Source organism: Tiliqua scincoides, chromosome 4, assembly GCF_035046505.1.
Source record: "Tiliqua scincoides isolate rTilSci1 chromosome 4, rTilSci1.hap2, whole genome shotgun sequence".
In the NCBI taxonomy this organism is placed as follows: domain Eukaryota; kingdom Metazoa; phylum Chordata; class Lepidosauria; order Squamata; family Scincidae; genus Tiliqua; species Tiliqua scincoides.
In genome coordinates, this window is record NC_089824.1 from 133,592,654 (window position 1) to 133,619,376 (window position 26,723).

Consider the following 26,723-nt stretch of genomic DNA (forward strand, 5'->3'; position numbering starts at 1 on the left):
ACACTGAGCAGACAAACATTCAGCTGGGATCTAGTTTAAAAGAATGAGTATAGTGCAGATCTGTGCTTACTCCATTCCCACTACACCCAGACTGCACATAAGCCTGTTAGCAGAGCAGACAGGTATGGGACACAGTGCAGATCACACAGCTATTTGACATCTCTGTGAGTGCAGTGATGTGATGACATTAAAACTTACAAACAGTTACAACTTATCACCAAAAGTATCTCTTCCTGGCAATTAGCTCTCAGTTGTCTCTTACATTCAATATGGGACAAAAAAATATTATAAATCTATCATGTTTGACCGAATCATATTGTCAATATGAAATGGAATCATTTAAAAATATTGTGCACATCAAAAAAGTCACCTATTCATCTTCACCTACCTCTGTAGCAAATTGCTGCAGTCCACCTATATTAATTGGTCCCTCCTCGGTGGCATATAAATTGCATCCACCCACGCAGAGGTCTGAAGTTGGACACACCATCCCACACGTCAGCCCAAGCGGGTTGTCAGTAAAGATCACTTTGGCAGCCCCATAGTAGTTCTGCATAGATGGGGAAAGAAAGCAACAATATCACACAATACAAAAGATGGAACTCTACAGAAACACTTCTCTGATCCGTTGCCCAGTATTTCATTTGTGCAATGAATGGTTGCAAAGTGGTTTTTTACCACTCTGATTCTGTACAAAAAATAGTCACACATTACCCAGCCATGCAAATTTTAAATCCATTTTCAATCACGTCAGCCTTATTTTGAAGACTGAAATGTTTTGATTAGTTTAGAGGGATCTGAAGGTTTTTTCTCTCCACTCTCCCCCCCCCCCATAACAAAATGCTCTCACTGTAGAAATAGCATTGTAAAGCACAGCCTTCCTGTAATGGCACACTCCATTCCTAAATCAATTACATATAGTTGAACACAAGATAATGTAATTTTACTCCCAATTTTCTTCTCATTCTAGAGGATCCATCAAGATGATTTCTATCAATCACCATTATTTGAAAGGTATCCATAAACTCCAGGGTGGATCTTCAGCTAAAGAAATTTACTTATGCATAGAAGAGAAGCACTGCCCAAATACTCCTGCACTCTGGATATCTCCCAGGCATACCAGGAACAGCTGGTACAATCCAGACTTTGCACCAAGCAATGACATTAATTAGGGCTCAATTTTCTTTTACTGCTAGAAAGCAGTATTGTCTCCGCAGATCCTACACAATGCCTGGAAAGGCATCATGAAGAACATTGTTCAGTGATGCCTGAAACAACATCCAGAAGCAAGGATTCAGAAGGGGTTTTCCTTGTCTATGAAAGGTGGGGCAGAACCCTTTTCTCTTATGAGCATGAGCCTTGCTAGGTCAGACCAAGGCCCGATATAATCCAGTATCCTGTTTCCACATGTAGTCAGGGAAAGCAACAAGCAAGGAACTAAGGCAGGGCTGCCCAAACCCCGGCCCAGGGGCCACTTGTGGCCCTTGAGGCCTCTCAATGCGGCCCTCAGGGAGCCCCAGTCTCCAATGAGCCTCTGGCCCTCCGGAGATTTGTTGAAGCTTGCACTGGCCCAATGCAACTTCTCTCAGCGTGAGGGCGACTGTTTGACCTCTCGTGTGGGCTGTGGGATAAGAGCTCCCTCCATTGCTTGCTCTTTCACGTCTGTGATGCAGCAGCGGCAGCAAAGGATAGGCCAGCCTTGCTTTGTGCAAGGCCTTTTATAGGCATCGAGCTACTGCAAGACCTTCATTCATTCATATATGTTCATCTTTCATATATTCATTTATGTAAACTTATGTAAGTTTATTCAAATTTTCAATGTAAATTAATTCTTTTTTTCCCCCGGCCCCCAACACAGTGTCAGAGAGCTGATGCGGCCCTCCTGCCAAAAACTTTGGACACCCCTGCACTAAGGCAACCATTCTTAAACATTTGTCTCTGAGCAACAGGTATTCAGAGACATATTGCCACTGTACCCGGATCACTGAACAACAAATAAAAATACTCCATATGCACTTCACATGTTTTACCTTGTTGCAATCCCTGCAAGGTATGTGAGCATTATTCCCCCCCCCCCCAATATTGTAGCTGAGGCTGAAAGGGAGCAGCTTGCTGAGTTATCTACTGACTTCATGACAACTGAGTCCATCTCTGCATATTTCTTTCCTGTTCTGGTGCAGGCCCGGCCCAAACCCACCTGCTGTCCCCTGCAGCACACTTTGCATGCCAGCAAATTTCTCCCTCAATCTTCCTTGCACTCCCGCCACCACTCCACATTTCTTATGTATCCCATATCACCTCTGCATCCCCCACCCCACCCCCAGTCTCCCCCATGCCCCTTTCTCAGTCATCATCACTGTTTGCCTCCTCTGCATTCTTCTTTCCCATCAACTGCCATTTCAAAAGTCAGGAAAGGATGTTAGGAAATGGGGTGGGGGAGGAAGTAAGAGAAATGAGACCGCATGGCTAGAATAGTTGCCTTCCCACTTCCTCTTTCCACCCCCCACCCCCCCGCCTCTGGTTTTTTGAAAGGTAGATGATGAACTGGGAAACAAGCAGCTGCAGTGGACCATTAAATATCCAGTTTAGTGGAACAAACCCTGCAAATGTGCTGCCCTGAAACCTGTTGACCACTAGATCCAATTAGTTGGCCAGCCCTGTGTGTGTGTGAGAGAGAGATGAAAGGGGGGGGGGGGGATTGAGGGCCCAATCCTGAACAGTGCATGCCAGCTTACCACCGGCAAGCACTGTTGCAGATGTGTCATAAAGCACATTTGCGGGCGCTAGCAACCTAGCGCTGGCTGGCGCTGTGCTACCAACAGGCAGCCACCAAAGCTCTGCTGCTCGGTGGTCAAACAGACCACCAAGCAGCGGAGAGGTAAGGGGGGGTGGGGGCATGCGGCGTTCTGGGGAGGAGGCGGGCAGGCGGAGGGTGAGGAGAGGGCAGGGAGAAGTGGTTCTGGGGAAGAGGTGTTCTGGAGGGAGAGAGCAGGGCGGGAGGGAGGTGGAACTGGGGGAACGAAGCTCTACCAGATCCAGAGCCACCGTGTTGGGCTTACTGCCCTACACAGAGGTTCTTGATTCACCGTCGACCTTTTTGTTGGTGGTGAATCGAGTAGCCTCATTGTGGAAAGTCCCCTTCTCCCGAGGAGATGCCAGCAGCTGCCCGGAGTATGTAGGATGTGGCGGCAGTCATTTTCGGCGCCGCTACAGCCCCGCGCCCCAGGCAGCTCAGGATTGGGCTGTGAGTCCGTCTGTTTCCTGTGTCCATCTATTCCTGTGTGGTGGGGTAAAATGAAGTCCACTGTAGATATCTTGCCCAGGCCCTCCCCCAAAAAAACCCTGGGCTTGAACTTAGCTTTTTCTAATACAGGTTGTGCCTCATTATCCACTGATTTGACATCCACTGATTTGAATCACCACTGATAAATGGGTGTACCTTTAAAGGCTTCATAACAAGGAAAAAAGTGCCAAAATCCCATTTCTAACCTTCAAGCTGTTAAACCACATTGGTTGCAAGCTTCTCAGGGTTAAAGTTAGTTTTAAAGAGCCATTTCTGGGTTTCTTGCTCCTCCACTGTCACCCCAAAATGCATCACTATAGCTGCTATACTGTATTCAGCCATAATTTCATTAGATTCCATTATTCACCCCATCTAGTGGCTGAATGTGGTATAGCATCTATACCAAAGCATTCTGGGCAACAATGAAGGAGCAAGAAACCTGGATACGGGTCTTTAAAGTTATTTTTCCACTGCTTTTTAAATCCACTAGGGATTCCGGAATGGAACCCCAGTGGATAATGAGGCATGACCTGTAACTATAATTACATATCCCAGACTGCAGTCTCTGGGAGCAGGATAGAGCACTATTCCACAATCAAATGCTTTCTTCCTGCCTTGGAAGGGTTCACAACAATGCCCCAAGGAGACCACACAGGCCTCTGCTCTGTGCCTTTTCCCTCTAGAAAGAGCTGGTCACTACACTGTCACGTGTTTTTGTCATTCAGCGGTATGGATGTTTGCTTGTTAACAACACTGTGGCTTTTTTCGACACAGCTGTGTGTGCCAACTCTCTCCGTCTTCCCTACTTGCCTGGTGGGCAGATATAGCAGCATGGGAACAATGGCAATGAAGAACTAAAGAGACATAAAGGGGGACAACGGAAACAATGAAATGTGACAAGAAAGAAGCAAGCATTTCATACACATCTGTTTTAAGCTGCTGAATAAGCCTTCAGTGCTGAAGGCAGGAAGGTATCCATTTTCATGAGGATTAAACATCCACCTAAGAGCACACGTCCTCCTCTCAAACCTCAAGGCCTCCTTGGCTTGTTCAAAGTTTTAGAAAGCAACAAAATCCACTGAAATATTTAAGGAAATATTTAAGCTCTCTAACATTCCAAATCTGTGCTCACGTGTACAGGACCGCACTGTAAATGTCCCTCTTTCAAATACACAAGAAGCTGAAACAATAAGAGATGGTGTCACATTTTTTCTCATGGCATCCCTTCACTGTTCATGTTCCAATAAGAAAAGCTTCATGAATGACAAAAGAGCAAGTATGCTATTATTCCTATGATTACGTTGTCTAGTTATTTATACCTGGACTTTTGGACCGAACAAGGCCCCAGGGTGACCCACAGTGAGCGATAGACAAACATTAGCCAGTGACCAGTCAGAGACCAACACTTCACTTATGATGTCCTCCTTGTGGATAAAAAATTACTCTAACCAATCATCACATTACTGGACAGTATATTGTTCCATATATAGATAATTCTCATTATCTGTTAGGATTAGGTTCCTGGAAACCCCAGCTGATACCGAATCCATGGATAGGAAGTCATTAATCCTATGGGATCAGTGGGTTAGGAGGAGGTGTAGCTTAACTGCCAGCAGTGGAGATCCTCAGAAAACCAGCAGAGACCTTCAAAATGGTGTCAGCGAATAGCATGGAGAACTTTAAAATGGCCGTGGAAAGCTTCAGAATGCCAGCAGATAGCTAGCATTGTGAAGCTTCTTGCGGCAATTTTAAAGGTTTCCACACTATTTTCAGGAGCTATTTTGAAGGTCTCTGCTGCATTCTGAAGGTCTCTGTTTGCATTCTGAATGCAGCAGAGACCTTTCAAATGGCCTCTGTGAATAATGTGGAGACCTTTAACTTGGCACCTGTGAATACCTTCAAGGATGCTGCGGGCAGCTTTAGGATGGTTGCGAGTGGTGCAACAACCACAGATAGCTGAGAACAGACTGCAAATGGAGAAAGTTAATGGGCAATTCTGCTCCCGTGGATAAGTGAATCTGCTGGTATCGAGGACTGGCTGTAAACGGCAGAGACAAAAATAGTGAGGAATAAGTTTTACTCAAGGGAAACAATTCTGTTGTTCCTAGCTCCAAGCAATGCTTTTCCACAGAAAAATCCATTGCCAATTTGAACATTTGGCAAGTTGCATGCATGCATCCTACCTCATCTCAGCTGTTTGGTTTAGGCTAGGACACAAACAGATTCCACTAATTTGGCTCATGGGACAAAGTGTAGGTGCAAATATATCAAAATAATTAAGCAGGTCTTCTTGCAGCAAATTTTTTTTTAAAAAAATATTAAAGACTCAAGCAAGATTACAGAAGTGCTATGACATGATCACAAGTATCACAAGATGACAGATATTGGGAGATTGCAGACGGCTCACCGACAACCCTGAAACAATGAAAGTGTTTGGGATGAACATGTCACATCTTTGATCAAGGCGCTGTGAATTGTAGTCAGCCTGCCTAAAGTTTTAAACTAATATTGCAAACTGACGCTATTGTTGCATTTCAGAGGCAGCTGTACTCACAGCTGGCTAGCTACAGGAGGAGGGGAAGCTGCCAGAAATACACAGGCTGCATCTCCCATATGTTTGCCACATCTCTTATATATTTCAGAGTTGTCCAGGCTATCTGTCACAGGACAAACAGCACATCAGCACTAGGCCTTAGGTCACACTAGGCAAATACTTTTGGAAACATTCATTTTTAAATAAGTAAATAGTAAGTAAATAAGTGTCTACTCCCATTTTTAAATAGTAAGTAAATAAGTGTCTACTCATTTTTAAATAAGTAAATAAATGTCTACTCCCATTACCCTGCAAATGCCTGATCTTGTCTGATCTCAGAAGCTAAGCAGGGTCAGGCCTGGTTAGTACTTGGATGGGAGACCGCCTGGGAATACCGGGTGCTGTAGGCTTATACCATAGTCTTTCGAGGCTGAAGGTTGCCAACCAAGTAAATAGATGGGCCTGGGATCTTTGGGAGGATGTGGGGTCTATAAGTGCAATGATGATAGCACAGTGACTGGGGAAGAGTAGAAAAGAAGCTTGGCTCATCCTTCTTCTGGCCTGCCTTTCATAAGCAGTCCAGGCCAACTGAGCTGCTAACAAATGAGCCACATGCTGTCATTTTAAAGGAATGCAAGAAAATAAAGCTTACCAATTTGTCAAAATGCAAAAGCCTTTAAGTACATGATGAAAGTTGAAATATCAAACCAGATGTCTTTTACACCAAGGCTGAAATCTAAAAAGGTATTTACTTTTAAAGTGCCAAATCAGTACATGCAAATCACTACCAATTTTAATTTATAAACAAAATGTTCTCCTTTGAAATCAAAATTGCCACCAATTCAACAGGTGGTGATTTGTTGTTTTTTTCTGTGCTTTCCTCTAAATACACAATTAATTATATAATAGTTAAAAGACAAATTTCCACATACAAATATACTTGTGTGACATCTTCATTAGAATACTTCCATTATGTAAATTTAAATGTTGATTGTTTTCCTCTGTTACTGGATTATTATTGTGATTAAATTTATGCTGAGATGCATTATTCATTGAATTTAAAGCCATTATGTACATTTTATATGGACTGCGGCAACTATGGTGAGATATGCATCACAGACTGCCACCATACTATTAAAGATTAACACAGTAATGCAATGAATGAATTCAAGAGAGTAGCCACAATTCAACGTGCCTAATTCTGTGTTGCACTGTGGCTGACACAATTTGTAGTTCTCATATTTTAAATTATTTTAGAGCTTTAAAAAAAAACCAAATATCAAACTTTAATTAACTGACCAAACATGAATATCTACAGACTGACTAACAATCCAATCCTATCCACACTTTCCTGGGAGTAAGCCCCATTGACTCTGATGAGACTTACTTCTGAGTAGACATACATAGGATTGGGCTCTAAACAATTTATATAGTAGTTATTCTAACAGTATTAGCCATAAAAATTATCACATTCCTTTCCACTAATATGCTGGATATGATGGTCAAACCTTTTGCACAAGAAGTGAAAGATAAATGTCATATAGCCCTACTTTCCTAGTCCTACATAATAGGGCAGATGCATAAAATATGAAATTTGTTACTAGCATGTCGTCTATAACAGAGTCACATAAAGTGCAATGAAAAAATACTGGGGACATAAAGTACCCAGAAATAAGGAAGGATCTCAATTAGAGACTAATTGAGATTAATTGACTAATTAAAGACATCTAATAAAGAGCTCCAGATAAGCATGGCTTCCCCCTACCTCCAAAACAATTCAGTGGGAAGTGTTAGAAAAGTGATGTCTGCTTAATTTACGAACAATAAGGCTAGTTACCACTCACATTAATTGAAGTGGTGGCCACAGCAATGGTGGCACTGAGAAGGACCAGAGTGGACTTTCAAATTTCTTCCTAGAAAATATGGGATGACACGCCGATCTGTTGGTCAGTCGTTGGTTTGGCAGGTCACCAAACTGATCAACGGGAACAACAGTGATGAATGCCATGAAAGATGGAAAAGCATTTAGTCTATTGGAAATACTGCAGAAAATAAAGGAATGGTTTCTATTAAGAACTAGGAAATTATGAGCAAATGTCTTGTTCTGACATCTAAGGATAACTCACAATATGGAGAAGAAATCTTGCTAGATCTCTTGCGTTTGATTAATCAGACTCAATATTCCATTTGGATCAGAATTTTTTAAATCCTTGTGCTGTTAATTACTACTTGTTCAAGCCACAGATCATAACAATATAATTAAAAAGAAGTTCTACAAAATACTGATGACAAAACATCAAAGTGACAGAAGAGACTTTCACCAAAAATAATTGGTGAACCATGTATCCCTGGTGACTGTGAACATTTTCCCCCCTCTTGGCATCAGGAACAACCAAAACAAATACATGAGAACCCAGCTGGGCAACAACATTAAAAATTATGATTTAGTGCAGTGACTCCCTATCAGCTCTCCTAATTGCCATCTTGGATTACATAAAAACTTGCATGATCTACGATAGCAGCACCAAAATTTTGTGGGGACTGTTGCGCGTTACTTGGTTAGGTTTCGACCTGTTAATAAGGAAGTCTCTCTCGAGTTATATTTGGAGAAGTTCTGGACAAACCAAGGTCACATCTCCGGAGGCTGCATCATATACATTTTCCCCCTTATAAAGGTGTATAAAAGGGGGCTTAGAAGCACCATTAGTCATGCAGCTGGCATTGATGTAAGTAGCTGCAGACACACCACACAGCTTGCCCATGAAAGGAATGTGCCCATAATATGAGGCGCTACTTTCATTGTATTTCATTGTATGTGTAGGGTAGTGGTTGCCAAAGTTTTCCATACCATGACCCACCTCATCCTCGTGATCCTGGTGGAGCCCACAGAGGCCCTGGATGTATCTTTTGGGTTGCACCAGGCTGGCGACCCACTCTAATGGCCTACATGGGCCTCCGAATGGCCCACAAAAGTGTCTAGAAGCAACTTCCCAGTAAGGCTCTGCAGCCAGCAGCATCACTGGGCTGGTACCCTCCTTCCAGAATGGTTTAGATTGGGAGCCAAAAGGTCCCAAAGGCAGGCAGGAAGGCCCAGCTCGTGAGACACTGCACATGGGCTCACAACCCATCAGTGGGTCGCAACACATACTTTGGGAAACCCAGCCTATGGGATTATTGCTTGGGAAAACCATATAAATCCTCAATTCTTTCTTTTTTTTATTGGTTGGTCCCTTTGTTTCTGTATCCAAAAAAAGAAACTAGCCCTTCTGGCAATACACTTCCTATTGTTTCAGTGATAGGGTTGTCCAGTCATTAAGTGAGGTTATCCAAGGAGCTGGAGTTCAGTGTCCCCAATACTCAAATGACACCCAACTGAATGGTCAAAAGGAATGGCTGAGTGTGGGCAGCACTAGTCTGTTGGTAGGAAAGATGTTTTAGAGAAGGGGTTTGAAAAGGCTGGTCACTGGGCAATTAAGTTCAATGCTTGCAAATGAGATTATGCCAAAGTGGGGAGCTATCTTCATGGCTGTGCTGGGATTTGACTCAGATTCTTCAAGCTCATGCTTATAACAGTGGCACTATACCAGTTTTCTATATGGACTGCAGGTCAGAACCCATTACAATCTACTTCTGGCTCACTAGTCAATAGTACTTAGCTCAAGCTGGATTCTCTGCCTGGGCACACAACCACTCAGCTGGATATTGGTTTCCCCTACTTAGATCCCTTTGGCTTGGGTGGTGTTGGTGCCAGGTTGGTGGGGATCTGGGGAAAACTCCTGCATTGCCCCCATGGTACTTTTTCATACCACATGAGACACTGCAAAGGGTAACAGTGGGCCCCCAAAATCAACCTGGTCAGAAAAGCTCTGTTATGGCCACTGTCCTTCAGTCAGAGTCCAAGCTTGCTGGCTCTTGATGCCACTCCTGGGCTTAGGTTCCTTTTTCACGACTGGAAATAAATTGGAGATTTTCATCTTGTGAAAGATCAAGAGAGATGCAAGATAGAGCATTCATCAGGAATGCAGTAAAATCGCTTCCTGCACACACTGCAGCTCTTTCAAAGCATGCCATGATCCTCGCTTAATGATATTTAGCTGAACATGAAGTAGGTAGCAAGGTTCCATGGCTGCATCAGGAAGATAGGCCCTGAAATGAATTATGATTATTCGGGGAAGTCTGACGTTTACCATTATTCATCAATAAAAAATGGGTTTGGAACTGGAACGCTTTGTAAATGTTTTTAATTAAATAGATGCCTGCTCATGCTCTGTTTATAAAATGCCTTCTCCTGGGCAATTCCACAGGAAGGCATGCATCTAAGTGGATAGGATGTTTTGTGGTTTCCTTTATCAAAATGTCAATAAGTACTGCATTGGTAACCAAGAGAACAGAAGCCAGCCTTAAACAGACATCAATAATTGGGAGCAGACAGAAGTGGATCTTCACATGTATCACTCGGAACTCGGAAGCATTACATAATATGCATGTAAATGAGAATGTTTTTTTCCTTGAGAAAACCTATTAAAAGATGTCAGATCAATACTGTGAGAGCAGAAGAAATTACACTTTCTATCAGGAAATGCTCACACCATTTAGACTTTCTTCCCATTCCAGTGCCCATTATTTATATTCCATACAGGCACTTCCTGATAGTGTAACAGATGCATAACATGACTGTAGAACTGAGCTCTGCATAATGCAAATGAAAACCAGCGGTTCACAGATAGAACAGGACCCTAAACAACTTTATCTGGAAGCAAATACAGCTGATTTCAATGAAATTCACTTCCCGGAAAGCATGGCAAACTGTGATTGGACTACTTCACAGAGGCCCCCATTCATACTTCCTATCAGCAGTACAGGAGAAGCTTCCATGCAGGACCTTTCCACATCACTGCTGATACTGGTTTCATTCAGTAACCATGCAGATGGACCAGTTGCATAAATCCATTCCACCAAATCATATCCAAGCAGGGAAGGAAGATATCCATTGGACAGAAAGACAAATGCACACAGTGGCCCTCCTGAGGGTTTTTTCCACTCACGCCTGGAGCCACAAAGGAAGGCCACTAGCCCTAGTGCAATATGGGGAGGGGGGTGATCCTCAGGCTCTTCTAGATGGGCATCAGAGTCTGTAATGTAGAGTGTCATCCCTGGCCTCCTACACTGGCCTAGGAGCTCTGTCTCTGGGCGGCTCTCCCAGTAGAAAGTCCTGATCTTCATGAGCCGCCAAGAAACCAACCACATGACCTTCATCACTGGCCTGCTGGGCTCTTTGTCTCTCCTTCACTCTTCCCTTCCCCTCCCCTTCCAATCTTAGAAAAGGATCTGCTTAGAAAAGAATCCACTCCTCCAGCACCCATCCCCTCTGGCTCCCTGGGCCCTGGACCATAGACTACTGGAGCTCACCCAGCACTAACCCAGGTGGGGTGGCCCTTCTCCTCTCTTTGTCCAACTCCACAGGTGGCTGCTCTGCCTCTCCTGGGCAGGTGCCTCTCTGGGCACCAGAGATGCCCTCAAGAGAGTTTTTTTCAAGAACATGGCAGGAAGAGAGAGCCAAACAGAGGTAACCCTAGTGGTGCTGTCTGGAAGCTTGAGGTGGAGTGAAGATGCTCCCACTGCTGAGTGATGTCCTCTGGATCTTGTCCCAGTAGACCTGATCCAGGGTGACAGGTAAATCTGCCTGTGGAAGCATTAAAAGGAAGTCCTCTTCTGCCTGTTCTCTTCGTCAGAGGCAAAGTAGATGGCTAACTAAAAAAAATACAATTTCTGTTAATGCATCTTAGATGTGGAATTCTGCTGAGAAGCTCTTTTCACACAATACCTCCCCGTTCAGCAAACACAATGTGTTTGGGACTGCGGGACTGTGCCCACTAGCCATGTCACATGACACCTGCTGGTCAAATTCGCCAAGACCCCACATTCTACATTTGTCAGCAGAGGACAGAATTGAGCATAAGGATGTTTCCTCTGCACAATTTGGAACCTTGGTCACCCAGGTGTTCATATTGCTTGAATTACACCTCTTGCATTTAGCTCTGCACCTTGGAGGTAGTAGCTACTGGGGGGGGGGGCATGACCAGTGAGTGTGATCCTGCTTCCCCTCATGCATTTGCTAAATATGGGGGGGGGGGAGAGAAAGAATGTTGTGTGAAAAGATCTGCTATCTTTTAGGCAGCAGGCAAAGTCTTTCCAGTTTATGCTTTCAATCCCATCTGGTATTAATACTGCCGCAGTTGCCTTACTGCCCTCTAGGCTGCTGTCGTGTATATTTATATATATGGTTTATTTAATATACTGTAACTGCACAGTTTTTGATTTTTTGGAAAATGCCTTGAGTATTGCTTTAGTGAAAAGGCAGGTTATACAGTTACTAAATAAACAGAGAGAGAGAGAGAGAGAGAGAGAGAGAGAGAGAGAGAGAGAGAGAGAGAGCGCACTTTCTTTCTTTCTTGATCCTTGCAATGAACATCTTATCATCAATGGAGTGGGGGCAGTGCGTGAAGAATGCAGAAGACAAACCCACCGCTGGCAAAAGGATAGAGAAATAGATAGCTCTGAGATTCTATTGCATCGGATTGGTCGAACCTGGTCTTTTGAGATCATGCATTTTTCTTGAAAAATATACTGTCACTGTGTAATGCTGTGATACCTAACAAGCACAGCATGATGGTGCGTGAAGGTCCACTATGCTTTATAGGAGTTGTTTTTTTTTTGTTGTTGTTTTTTACATATTCAGACTTCAGTCAGGATCTAAACAACTGTGGAACTAGTTGTTCCATGATTTCCAAAGGAGAATATTTATCTCTCCACAAATAGCAATTCTCCATGCCCCCTAACTGATGAGAGTCTCAAAAGTACACTCATGGAAAAAGGTCTTCAGATCAGCTATTCAGCATCCAAAATTCCACCACTCTCCCCCTGTGTGTGTGTGTGATCCTAAGCAGCTCTTTGGATCTTGTATATTTCTAGGTTTTTAGAGTACATACTAACCCCATTTAGACATCACAACGAACAGTCCAAGGCAGTGATTCCCAAACTGGTGGGTCGCAACCCATCAGCCAAGGAAGCACTTGTCCCTGCCCCCTTTAAGGGGAGGGGGAAGGCAGCAACGTGATCCCCAGGATTGCGCTGCTGCCGGGGATGGGAGATGGGTTTTTTTTACTTACCTGCAGCCAGTGCTGCAGTCCTGTGGGGTCTCCCCCGCACACAAAGTGCTCCCAACTCCCTTGTCAGAGTTTGGGAAGCACTACTCTATGGCTGCAATCCTATGCAAGTTTTCCTGGGAGAAGGCCCCATTGAATACAGTGGGACATCCTTCTGAGTAAAAATGCATAAGATTGTCCTGCAAATTAGAGGAATTAAAATTAAGAGCTTGCAGCGGTTTGAAATTCAGTACCTTTTACTTCCAAATTCAAAGCACGCACCTTAAATCTCAGTGTGATTAATATAACACTTAGTGACATTTTCATAAAAGGAAAACAATAAACACAATGGCTTGGGTCAGATATAACAACAAAATATAGTTTGTCATTTCATGCACCAGCAGCCTTGGACTCCCTCCTCCTCTTTCTCCTTCTCAGTGTGTGAGGTGAAAGAATTTAAAGATTCCAATCTTGTTGGGATGCAGGACACTGTGATTTGTACAAACCACTGTCAGTTAAACCTAGTCTGATATCCCAACTTGTTTGCTTACTGGGGAACCACAAACCCCAGTTTCTCATATTCAGACATCACAGGGACCTGCAGATTGTAATAAACCAGCAGCCTCCAAACTACAGCTTGCGGTACAGAGAGAACATCCTCTTGGGCATGGCAGTGGCAAAGCCTTACTTGTCCGGTCCTGCTGCCTCCCATCTTTGCATCAATCTCTGCAGAACTTGTGCCGGGAAGCTGCTTCTGCTGCTCCAATTTTTGGGGGGAAGAAGCTCTGTGCCCCAGTTTCTTGGGGAAAGGGGCTGTCTGGTATGAGTTTCTGCAATGATCAGAAGTTAAGATGGGAGGTTGCGGAGCAGAATGGTAAAGGTTCATCACTGCCAGACTGCACCTGACATGACTTTTTCAGTGTGCTGGATCCATTCCATGGAGCATAATTTGGAGGCCCCTGTAATAAACCACTTAAAACAGGGGTGGGCAAACCCTGGCCCAGAAGCGATTTGCAGCCCTTGAGGACCCCCAATCTGGCCTGCAGGGAGCCCCTAGTCTCCAAAGAGCCTGGTCCATCAGAGACTGCTGGAGCCCGCACTGGCCCACAACTGCTGGTCGCAACCACTTTATAGTGGTTTTATAGGTTTATAGTGGTTTTATATATAACTATATAAGTTTATAGTGGTTTTAGAGCAAGGCCTTTATAGTCTCCACGTGTTTTCTGCTTTCTCTGGGCATTATTTTAACAATGGGCGCCTCATTGCCTCTGAACAACTTATGTCTCTGCGTGTTTCTGGCTTGGCCTATATGTTTACATTGTGTAAGATGTATGTGTCAAACAATTCATAGTTTTCATGTGGTTCTACATGCCTGTGTTATAGTTCTTATGTATCATATAAAAAAGCTCAGTAGAATTCATTCATTCATATAAGTTCCGTCTCTAATATATTCATTTATGTAAATTTATTCAAATTTGAAATGTAAATTAATTCTTTTTCTCCCCCCCCCCGACACTGTCTCAGAGAGATGATGTGGCCCTCCTGCCAAAATGTTTGCCGACCCTGACTTAAAGAAGCTTCCAATCTCTTCCTCACACACACAAAGGAGAAGGGATTGCACAGGCTCAATACTTGGTATATGTAATGACAAACTATGTGTTGATACTGCGTCTGAATTGGGACATGTGGGCACAATCCTAACCAGGTCTACTCAGAAGTAAGTCCTATTTTGTTCAATGGGGTTACTCTCAGGAAAGTGTGGTTAGGATTGCAGCCTGTGTCTGTTTACTTTGATTTATGAAAATGTTACAAAACATACTATTCACACTGAGACTTAAGGCATGTACTTTGAATTTGGAAGTGAAAAGTCCAAGAGCTTCAGTCTACAATCAGTCCCAGCTTCTAATTCTTCCAAATTAGGCTGCTGTGCAAGTTGCTAGAATTACTATTACATTCAAGTTGCCATCTAAGCTGGAAGAGGGAGAACAGAACAAATGAAGAGCAATGGCAGGGTATCAATATGTCTGTTATTTTGCCATTGATCTTCACATCACATCATTTGACTTACGTCATCAAAACAGTCCCAGAGTTTCACACAGCTAGCGAAAGAGAACAGCAAGTTAGCACTTGTACTGTCATTTTTGTCTCTGTCATCCAGAACGCGAGATATTCTTTCGTCAAAGCTGTGTCATCAAGACAGCGTATTCTACATAATTACATGATGGCAACCAAAACCAGCTGTCAGCCAGCCCAGTACATTAAGTACTGATAGGCATCTTAAGAAAAGTCTGTGTTTCAAATACATTAACAACATTCCTACTTTTCTTCTATGTGCTTTTGTACTTAGCAACCTGGAAAAAGATCAAAATGAACAGAAAATACTGGATAAGACTCAACTTTCAAAAACCCAGTGCCCCAGAAATCATCCTAGAAAGGTTAATTAAAATGCAGATTTCTATGTAATTATAACTTGCTGCATAGCAGTCTTTCTTTTTTTAAGAAAATAAATCAGTTTTTCATATAAATGATTTTCTAGATCACATTCCACCCTCCCACTCCCCAAACCGTGGCAGATGATTTTTGGCAACAATTTTCAATGGCACGTAGGTGACATCTATCCTGTATCTAAAATTAAAGGCACTTTTTGAAGCCCCACTTATTAAAATTAAATGTAGCAGTTTTAAACAGCATGCATGAGCGCTCATGGCTTGTGCAAATGAGTACAGACTTTCACACACAGTCTCCAATTTGCATGCACAATTTGAGCTGTCATTTTGAGAACAGGCCCTCTTGTGTCTAACGTCTGTGTTTCATTACATTTTAAATCTTAAATGAAAGAATTAAACACAAAGCACAGAAAAAGCGGAGAGAGAAGAAAAGGACGCAGAAGTAATAAATAATTGAGGGGGGCGTACAGTGAGAAAGAGAGGTGGGGAGGAAGAGGAGGAGTGAGGGTTTCATGAAACCAGGAAACATAGACCAGAGGAATGGGAGATAGGTAAATAAGACAAACAATACAAGAGGGAAGGGGAGGAAATGAATCAAAGAAAGAAGAAAAAAGTTTCAAAATAGTATTTCTACTGGAAAGTAACAGATAAAAAAAACTAAAGTGCAGCATTCTAGTACATTAATGTGTGTTGTTATTAAAATGAATACTACTCCTGTAAATGTGTTCAGCACATTTTTCAAGTCTTTCAAGCTCAGAACTCTCATCTCAGAAATCAACATGTCTGCATGATAAGACAAAGTCAGTATTATCCATACTGAGTATGGAAAGCTGAAGGACAGCAGTTCTCAAGCAGCCAACTCATGAACTTGTCGGCAAAAAAGAGATTCAAGCCCCCAAATCCCCAGCTTTTCTAAAGTTTGGTCTTAAGCATATTTACTTAAAAGTAAGTCTCACTGAACAGGGCCTGGCTTATTCCCACATAAGCACATACAGGACTGCAGCCTTCACGACTACACCAGCTCTCGCCTTAAGATAGACATGATGACTGTTAAAAGCATGAAATGCGATTGCACGTGGAGTAGTATCATCCACTGAGTTGATATAATTGTAGATTCCTGGCCCTATGAAAATTAAAGTGACAGAGATATCAAATGTGAAAATGCTGATGGTGGGAATGTGGGCCATTAAGTTTGACTGTCATGTTGCTACCATGAACCTCAGCTATACCTCACCTAAACCTCAGATCAGCTCTTATGATGGCCAATGAAGGGATATGTTCAAGTCCCTAAGCTTGAGTCATGGGTTGAGTCACGAATCACTGACTCTGTGACTCAACCCGTGAGTCATGGCACATGTCTTGACTTGAGAAAATTTTAAGTCTTTCAAGTCAAGGGTCTGAGTCATTTTGAGTCACCAGTCTCCTCCCCTCAACCGCCCATCCCATCTCCTGGAACTAACCTACCCACCTCCCACCATGTCTGCTGCCATCCTTCAGAGTGCCTGCTTCTGGATCCCCCATGAGGTCTTGTGGCACAACGCGGAAGCAGCGAAGAAAGTAAACAAGAACACACACTAAAAAGATAGGGACTCAACGTCATTTTAAGTCCATAGTCACTTTTCGAGTCACTGCCCATGAGTTGCAAGTCAGTAACGGCCAGGACTCGAGTGCCTGGAGGCAGTAACTTAAGTGCGACTTGAGCTGAGTCATCCCAAGTAAAGTGCCCATCCCTGGGTTAAAGTACATGGAACTACAGGCTGATTGAGCTTCCTGTATCCCTATAGGAAGGATCATAGCTTTACATGGAAGATTTGCTTTGCATGCAAAAAATTCCAGGTTCCATTCCTGCTTCTCCACATAGGTCATGGAAAGAGCCCCATCTGAAAACCTGGAGAGCCACTGTTAGTCTGAGTGTGCAGTAAGGAGCAAGATGAACCAATAAACTGGCTGAATGGAAGGCAGTGTGCCATGTTTATGTGAGTCAGAGGAACAGAACAAATGATCCATGTGGCAAACGGTGTCCACACAGAGGCAGCCACCAAGGCAAGAGATTTAAAGCAGCCTTATATATGGTACCTGGTGTGCTCAGAGCATATAAAGCTCACACTGGGAGAGTAGTACAAACCTCTTTGCAAAAGATAGGAGCAGGTCAGATGTTTAAGAAACCAGCTTAGGGTTTCAGACAGGGCTCTTTTCCCAGCCCTGCTTGGGGAAGCAGGAATAGAACCTGGAACCTTCTGCATGCAAAGGGGTTACTCCACCATTGAGCTCTGACCCACCCACCCCATAAGGCAGTGCTTCTCAAACTCTCCAAGAGTTTGAGCCCGGCTGTAAATTCTTGTGGGGGAGGGGGGAATGGAGAGAAGCGATCAACTGGATCACACTGCTATTGAGGGATGCAGGGGCTTACTGCACTCACAAGAGGCTGCAGCAGGCTCCTGGGAATGTGGGGTGCCCTGCGCAAGCCTCCGCAGGGCTCCCCGGAGAGCGTAAATGTCAAAATAACGATCGTTATTTTGAGTGTCTGCACACTTCAAGGGGCCCTGCAGAGGCTCGTGAAGAGCTCCCCACATCCCTGGTAGCCTGCTGCAGCTGCTGGTGAGTGCAGGAAAGCCAATGCACCCCTCAAAAGTAGTGTGATCCAGACAATTCCTTTGCTCCATTCCCCCCTCCCCACCTCTTAAGGGGGCAACAGGAGCAGTCCAGCAAGAGGAAAGGCGCATAAATTTGCAGAACAGTGCCTGTTTTTTGTGACTATTTTCTAGACTCCAAGCCTTTTCTTTCAGGCACCATTAAGCCATTTCTGCCCAAAGCTGTGAAAATGCAACAGGGAACAAATGTGTACTTTTGCCTGTGGGCCAGGCAAAAGTGGGTTAAATTAAGAGGGACTCGAGTTCAAGCTCACTGGGTACTCAAAGCCTCTATCCTGGGAGCCCCAACTCTAAGCACATGGCATCTGGGTTCAGTTAGGACAATGGAAATTTGGGGGATTTAAGTTCTATGCACAGAAGCACACATAGGACAGAAATCTGTTTCCAGCTATCTTCAGTCCCCAGGCCAGAACGTTTTTTTGTTTTTTGTTTTCAAAGGCATCACTGGCAACTGGAGGTGGTAGTACATGTTGCATTAAAGGTATAATTTGGCCATACTTAATTTGCTTTTTTGAAACTTAAATAGCAGTCATGGAAGGAGCAACAATCCAGATTGGGAGCATGGCATGAAGCAAGAAGGGACTGAATCCTTCCTACCCCAGTACAGTCTTGATCTAAATAGAACCACTTCCCAAACATATGTTCTAAAAAGCCAAGCATGCAAGATTCAACTTTGCATTTAACCGAACAGGCAGTTTGGCCTGGGGTGCATGGATGTTTGTATCCCTGTGTATGAGAATTCTGGCCTCCAGCCCATTAAGCACAAGAAATAGATGGGAGGCAAATAAGAGCCCATCATCTCACTTTGTTTCTCCCTCTCTTTTGCTGAACAAACATTTGCTTTTTAACAGGGTTTGTTTCCAGTGAAGGCATGAATAAATTATGATACCTTCAAGCTTCTCAGCAAAGTCGTTTCTTTACATGCAATGTCTGATCTTCAGTAGCAAATAGTCTGTGTAGTGACAAAATGCGTGCTTGTTGTCTGTCTGTCCGTCTGTCTGTCTCTCTCTTCCTCAAACACACATACGAACAAAAAACAAGCATCTGCAGTATGGGCAATCTAAAGTTGTGTCTCACACATTGAGATACACAATAGCAACAGCTGGTGTGAACATTCTTATGAACATTGGACTAGGATGACATAACAGAATACTTTGCACACTCTGTAAAGCAGGGCTGTACTCTCATCATCTACAAAGGAATAAAAGGAAGATTTGTCCATGACTCAACAGAATCACTGAAAACTGAGGGCTATAGAGCCCAAGCAAGTGACTTCCCAAAGAGACCCAATGCTCCTTGAGTCTAGCTATTCAATTACCCTCTCCACCCAGAAAGGCACCCCTCTATCCCCACCCCATTTCTTGCCAGCTGAGATCAACTGGCAAGGTAATGCAGAACAGAACGCACTGTGCAAGCCCAGTAAATATCTGAAATGCCTCAGGCTTTAGAGAACACAAATCCCTGACCTTTTGCGATTGCTACAGTAGTGGGTTCCCCCCCGCCACCAAAACATACACAACATACAATAAAGCCCTTAAATACCTGACAAAAGAATGCATTTGCTATATCCCACTGACAAAGGGGTCTCTGTTGTAATAAAAGCTGCTTAAATGAATACCTGAGCATTGTAGTGCCTCCCACTTAGTGAGAGAGCATTTGCCCAGACAGAGGGGAAGCAGCCTGGCATGGAGTTGGAACCTGAGAAGTGGCTTCACTCTCTCTTTCTCTCTCTCACTCACTCACTCACACACACAAACACACACTCTCTTTCTCTCTCTCTTAAAATACAGGTGGAGCTTCAGTATCAATGGGGTATCCATTCTCGTATCGCCCCCCCCCCGTCCCCAGCCTCCAGAGGACTTCCCCAGGCCTCAGAATGCCTTACATGGCATAAAAATGCCTTATTTGGCATATATGGAATTTTTCACTTCCCTGGGCCATTCTGAAGCCCACAGAGGCAGCAGACGGACGTGGAGGGCTTCTCCAGGCTTCAAAATGCCTTATATGGCATTCTCCTTCGGGAAACTGGAAATATCATTTTTTCTCCTCCACAGTCAATTCTTTAGTCCACATAGACAGTGGAAGGACACACACTGCCTCTGCGGACTTCAGAAAGCCCTCTGGGAATGATCAGAGCACAGCTCTGGTTGTCTTTGGAGGGTTCAATTGAGGCTGAGTCTGGCCCAACGCAGGTCCGGAGGACCTGAGTTGGGTCGGATCTTCGAATGTAAAATCCATAGATAAATAGCCTCCACCTGTAGATAGTCCTTTAAGACATCTTAGTACTACTGCTTTACCCACAGTCAACATGAGGCCTCTCAACAGAATTCACTGCCTGAAGCCTGTTCTGTGACAAGCTTCTACAACTGTGATATAAAGAGCTATCTTATACTGAGTTAAACCATCAGTCCATTTGCCTAGTGCTACCTACTGTGAATGGCAGTACTTCTCCAAGGCTGTCTTAGCCCTGCTACCTGATATCGTCTCAACAGAAACAGGACCAGCACAGGTCCACAGGGCCAGCAGCACATTTTGCACAGTCATGGGCTAAGATCATGACCCAGGTCCCTGTGCATGTGTGTGGCCCTGCCATGGAGTGGCCTTCTCCATACCAAGGCTACCTAGTGGGGCCAGTCCCTTCCCCTCCGACTTGCAGACAGTGAAAGGGGAAGAACTGATGCCATCCTGGCTTGCTCCTGGGAGCTACCCTGATTGGCTAAAGCTTGGGGTGGGAGGAGAAACTGACTGTGCAAGAGTCATAGGGCATTTCCTCTCCTCCTGTTCCTACCAGCCATTTATGCTTGGCTCCAGGGATCCATGCAGGGGATCCTGGAGGAAGCACATTGGCTATTGCACGAGTCACTGCAATATATACACTAGCATTAAATATAGAGTCATGTGGTGAAACTTTATGTGACTTAAATGTAGAATCATGTGGGGACCCTTTATGTGATTTCATGTCACATAGGAAATTAAGAGCCCAATTCTAACCTTCTGGTCTGGTCTAGAGGGTAGAGCCTCCATTTGCCTGAAGATAACATCCGAAGGTCGCCAGTTCGAGGCCACCGACACCATGAATGGCGAGACCTTGAAGCAGCTGACAAGCTGCGCCGAGTTATTCCATCTGCTCTGAGCGTGGGAGGATGGAGGCCAGAATGTGAAACCAGATCAAGAAAGTAACACCTGAATGTTGTGGTTCTTGTAAGATAGAACATTCTTTCAAATTGTAAAAATCCCTATGGGGATTTAATAAGCCTGCCTATGTAAACCGCCTTGAATAAAGTCTTGAATAAAGACCAAGAAAGGCAGTATATAAATACCTGTATTATTATTATTATTCTCCCCTCACTGGTGCAGCCGTGCCAAGGAGAGACAGGAGATGGAGGGTGCCAAAAGGGAGGATAAGATCTGGTGTGCACCGTTCCTCCCCCTCCCCACCCTGTTTCACTCCCTCCCATCCCTATTGCTGCCTTACCTGCTCCAGCAGGCATGGCAAGGTTCGGTTACATCTGGGTTTCAGTTGGTATCTCCTGCAGCAGCCATTTTATTACAGCAGAACTCAATTCTGCTGCCACAAAGCGCTGCAGCTGGCAACCCAGCATAGAACTGAGCCGTAAGAAAATATGGTCATCATGTAACTTTGTCTTTTTTGCTCCTCACATGAGCCCTGTAAGCAAAGACCAAAGTCTCAAACTATAGTTCTGAATGGTGAAGCAATTAGGGTCTCATACAAACAACTCCAAAGCCTCATCTTCACTATGCCTTTCTAACTTCTGGAGAGTTCCTCGCCCACATCACAGAACCATCAAGTGTGAATCCAGGCAGTAACTAGGGGAAAGGGAAAACAGACCCAAAGTTACTTGCTGAGTATTACACTTGTGGGGTACAGCGGTGTAGCTAATGATCGTGTAGCCCAGTGCCAAGCTTAAAATGTTGCCCAGGAAGTGATGTCACAACCAGAAGTGACATCACGCCCAGGCTTTTTAGAAAGTGAAAATCGGGAGGAACCCACCTCCTCCCCCCAGCAGCTCATCACCCACTTGCTCTGCTGCCTCCCCCAGTCAATGGCATAGCTAAGGGATCTATCTGCTACCTGGGGTCAAAGAAGATTTTGTAGCTCCCCCAACATGACAAAATCAAATTTAATTAAGTAAATGAATAAAAAGTTATTGGTTCCATGCTGTCTCATAGGTCTGTTTTGAGTTAAACAAATCCACTTTTTGTTCCATGCACACTCATGGAACAACTCACAGAGTTGTGTTTTCATTTTCTGGTTAATTGGCCATAACTTTTGAAAGAATACAGATATTCCAATGTGGTTTGTTTTATTGTGTCGGGGCCCCTCCCAGATGCCCTGACCCCTGACTTACCCTGGAGCAGGCACCCCATGCCCAGTGTGAGGGGGGCAAAGCAGGTTGGCTCACCCCAACCAGCCAGAGGGGGCTGGCAGGGCAAACATTGCAAGAAACAAGCCAGGAACAGGAAAGGCCTTTTCTGCGCCACCTGGAGGAAGGGAAGGGGCCAAAGGGGCGGGCTTGCTCCATAAAACAGGGAGGCCAGGGATGAGAGGCAGTCAGTGTGTAAAGCAGGGAGCTGTGAGGGGAATGGCTACTGCTCCTAGGCCAGGTCTGGCAGCTCTGCTAGGGTGGAGGACAAGGGTGCTGGAACCCCCTCCCCCTACAGCCAATCTGAAGCCTCCCTGGGGTGGAACAAGCCTGCTCCAGGCCCCTCCAGGACAGGGATCCTACATATTGCATTCTGCATTAAATTACCTTTCTAATGATATATAACATGATGATATTATGCATACATACCAAGATTTTCACAATTTTGGTCACTAGTGTCAAGCTCAGCTAGTTGCCCCCCTAAAGCTTGATGCCCGGTACAACTGCTACCCCCTGCACCCCCTTAGCTACGCCACTGGTGGGGTATATATTGCCAACCAGGGTTGTCAGCATGTTCTACTTAAAATCTCATATGCTTGTGACAGCAATTTTTTCTTATGACTGTCCAAACACACAGACGTTGCTCCCTAATTTAAAGCAGACCTTATGTCCCTGATAAAATAAGAGCTCTATTATACAACACAGCCTTTTATATTCAGCTGATATATCTATTGCTACCAAGTACTCACAGCAAAATTTATGTTTGTGAGATATGAAGCTTAGCAACCAAATATTCTATGTTTAGATTTGCAACATAACAATTCTGTTCACACTGTATGAAACACTGATTAAAAACCAGTTAGTTTTATGGTCACATTATATGGATGCCAGCATGGCTGGCCCATTTAGGAAGTGGATGATGCAGCTTCATCCATAAGTGGAAGGTTGTGGGGAGAGGCACACCAACTTAGTGCCCTTCACCAGAATCTGTCAATTTGATTAGTCACTATTACCCAGAGATAAATCAGGAACAGGATTATGGCTTACACACTCCCTCTTTACAATGCGCAGAAGGTAACAAGTGAGCCAAGAAATAATGTATTTATTTCAAAGTTGGATCTTTCTAACCCTAATAGAAAGCCAAGATTTAATGGAAACTCTCTTGCAGGCTCAAGAAAATGCCTATATGAAATACATGTGGAATCTCCCTGTTCATTTGCTATCTCTTACTCAGAGTTAAAGGAAGGGGAGTGGATACACAGAAAGGATACTCAATTACAGTTCCACTCAGGGTGGAATCCCAAGAGGAAAAGAGGTATCCAAAGCACAAGTTCACATTCATTGACATATCCTTTACTTTGAACCATAAGCTGGAGATAGCTAAAAGACTTCTTCAATTCTCCGAAAAAGCCCTTCAAATTTGATTCATTTGTATTCCCAAACAGTTACAGGTATGTAGACAGTTCCAAAACTGAGTATCCTTCAATGTCGTCTTTGTAAGTTCCATTTCATCAACTGCCTGAACTGCTTTCAGCTTAGAACTAGGTTGTGCCATTAGACCAGAAAAAAAACAAAAACAAATTTTAGTCAGTTAAAAGAATCTTTTGGATAGAAAAGCGAACTCCTTATATAAGGCCTTGTATAAGTCCTTTAGTTGAAGGTGTCTTTTTTTTTTTTTTAAGTAAACTAAAAAAGAAATTAGAAAAAGAAAATCTCAGCTCTCCTCTTCCAATGTGCGGTTCTGGCAGGAATTCCACAAACCATTTAGCTGCTTTTACATTAGTGGAGCTCTCTGAGGACAACGCATTATCATGCATTAAAAAAAGAAAAGAAAAAAAAAAAGTCCATGCACATGTAGTAGCCTAACAGTCCTACAGTGAATCTCCTCCACAAATACTTTATTTTCTTAATTAATAATATCAATTGAGGAAAAAAAAATCTGTCCAAAGCCAACAGTCATGCATCTAAAAAGATACATAATTATTTGAAAAGGCAGACTTAATGTACATACTGGCTAGGCACAATTATTGCACAATATCTCCATAGGAAAGTAGCAAGAATAATTATGCAATTAAGAGAAGTCTGCTAAATTTTCTAAAAGCCGCTCTAAACATTATTTCATTAAACTACACACAAAAGATAAGGGGGCAATTCAATCACACCAAAGGAAATGCAGAAATGGCAGCTTTTGCCTTTCATGGACTTGGTGAAGCAGCCCATCTCCATCCCCCTCCTTTACCTTGTTTGCAATGCTTGTGATAAATGACTTGATGTCTAGATTAGTTGGGCAGCTCTTCTGACAGGGGGCATCTGCACACTTTAAGCACCTGGGGAAGAAAGTAAATGAGTTAGAGCGACTTACAACACAGAGCGCTGCCAACGCCATACGATTTTGCCGTGTACCTGACAGAAGCTAATCAATCTGAAAATTAATAATGCTTTACTGTTTGGGCAACGGCTCAGAAGGCTCTGGAGAGAAGTGTCATTATTCCCATGTCACAGACAGGTAAAGCAAGGCAACTGCCATCGGGTCACTCAACCTTCTGCAGTCAAAACCGAGCCACCCATAAACGACAGCTCCCTTATGCATCGGCTGCAACTTGAATTATGGGGATGACACATTCGTCTCTAGAGTCTCTGCTTCAATTGGCAAAAGGAATCAGTTCCTCACCACAACAGGAGCTATCAAGGGGTTCTCTGGGAATGGAAAAACAAAAAAATCACTGTGTTATTCTAAGCAAATGTAATGCCAGCTCCTGACCGTGTACTGAATGGAGAATTATTAATTCTACCCTGTGCTTTCCTGTGGTGAGCGGTCCTGTGGTGAGTGCTCTCAAAATATTTAATTTATTAGCCAACAACCACAACCAGAAGCTCATAGGCCGATGACCAATAAAAAAAGCTGGTGGTGAGAGAACAAAAGTGGGACATTTACTACAGGTCACCCAGCAAGTGCTGTATAGACAAATTCACAAGAGCTCCTGAAGATCAAATGTATATGACTTTGGTGCAAATGGGAAAGCCTGAGGACCAAAATAAAGAATCTGTTGAAAGAGTGCTGGAATCTTCAGAGTTAAGATTCCCTCCCCACATCTTTTTTCTTTAGCAGCTGCAGCGACCTCAGTCTGGAGGAGGACAGAGCACGCGGAGAGGCATACACTAGGAAAGAGACACTAACCTTTTTTCTCATTCACTATCCCCATTGAAAATTCCCACCAATACTGTTTGTTCCTGAATCATCTCATTGCAGCAAATGGTAGCTTTGGAGAAAACTTCCCCCTCAGGGAGACCACTTTCAGAAGGAAAACATGGGGCGCGTTAAAAGCAAATCTCTCCTTCTGCAATTTGGATCAGAATCTCCATGCTGCTTTTTGTAAAGAAAAGGCACAGGGAATCCCAAGCATAGGATCCCAACATTCATTAGCCTATCCTTTAATTTGGATCATAAGTTGGAGGTAGATAGCCAATAGGTTTCTTCAATTCCTTGAAAAAAACACCCTATTGTCTATGTGTGTCTCTAGTCAAATTGGTTTTACAGGTTTTTGAAGGCATCGAAACCTCACCAGACCTGTGCATAGAGACAATTATGAGATGAACATGGGCAATGACACCACTTACACTAAACTTTATCCTCTGAAACACCTGTCTCTGGCCTAACATGAAAACTAAGGGCATATGATTAATAAGAGCTTGTTCCAAGTTTATATGCGCAAAATGACCCCCCCCCCAAAATAAGGAATATAGGCACCTCTCATTTTACACAGAGATTATGTTTTTGAAAAGCAACACATACGTCAAAGAAGTGTAACTTAAAACTACGTTTTTTCATAAGAATAAATGTAAATGAGAGAAGTTTGTAGCAAAATCACATACAGTAATTGTCTATATCACAAAATGTAGCAATGCGGCAAGGGTATTGAGTCAGCAGTTGAGGCAAGGGTAGACAAAGGTCTGAAAATGCCAGATAAGATAATTTGTTGTTGCCTGATTATGGATCTCATGATGTTTTTGAGAAATATGACTTTTGGGTGTCTTTTGGGTGGCTTTCCTTTCCTTTCCTTGCAGAATTTCTTTGAATGAATTCCCCACCCCAACCTGGATCTAATCCAGAATCAGCCTTCCCATCTCTTGCACATTGATCTGACATCACTGAGTTTCAACAAAACCAAACACACATGCTCCCAGACAGCCCTCTTTCACACATGTCCCTCCCCCTGCCCTGTTGTTAGTTTTGCCTCCAGGCTGTGCCTCCCAGCCAATCGCTGATGACCAAGTACTA

At 43.7% G+C, this 26,723-nt stretch overlaps 1 protein-coding gene and 1 pseudogene across 5 annotated transcripts in view; one reads left to right on the top strand and one right to left on the bottom strand.

Annotated features, from left to right (window-relative positions):
* DPYD (dihydropyrimidine dehydrogenase) overlaps window positions 1–26,723 on the bottom strand; it is a 533,115-nt gene that overhangs the window by 363,151 nt on the left and 143,241 nt on the right. For all 5 annotated transcript variants that reach the window (XM_066623608.1, XM_066623607.1, XM_066623609.1 and 2 more), the window contains 2 exons: window positions 24,684–24,771; window positions 389–550 (listed from right to left, as the gene is read on the bottom strand). In XM_066623608.1, coding sequence (XP_066479705.1) covers window positions 389–550; window positions 24,684–24,771 — 250 coding nt within the window. The remainder of the gene's footprint in view (window positions 1–388; window positions 551–24,683; window positions 24,772–26,723) is intronic.
* LOC136650440 (5S ribosomal RNA) lies at window positions 6,110–6,226 on the top strand (annotated as a pseudogene).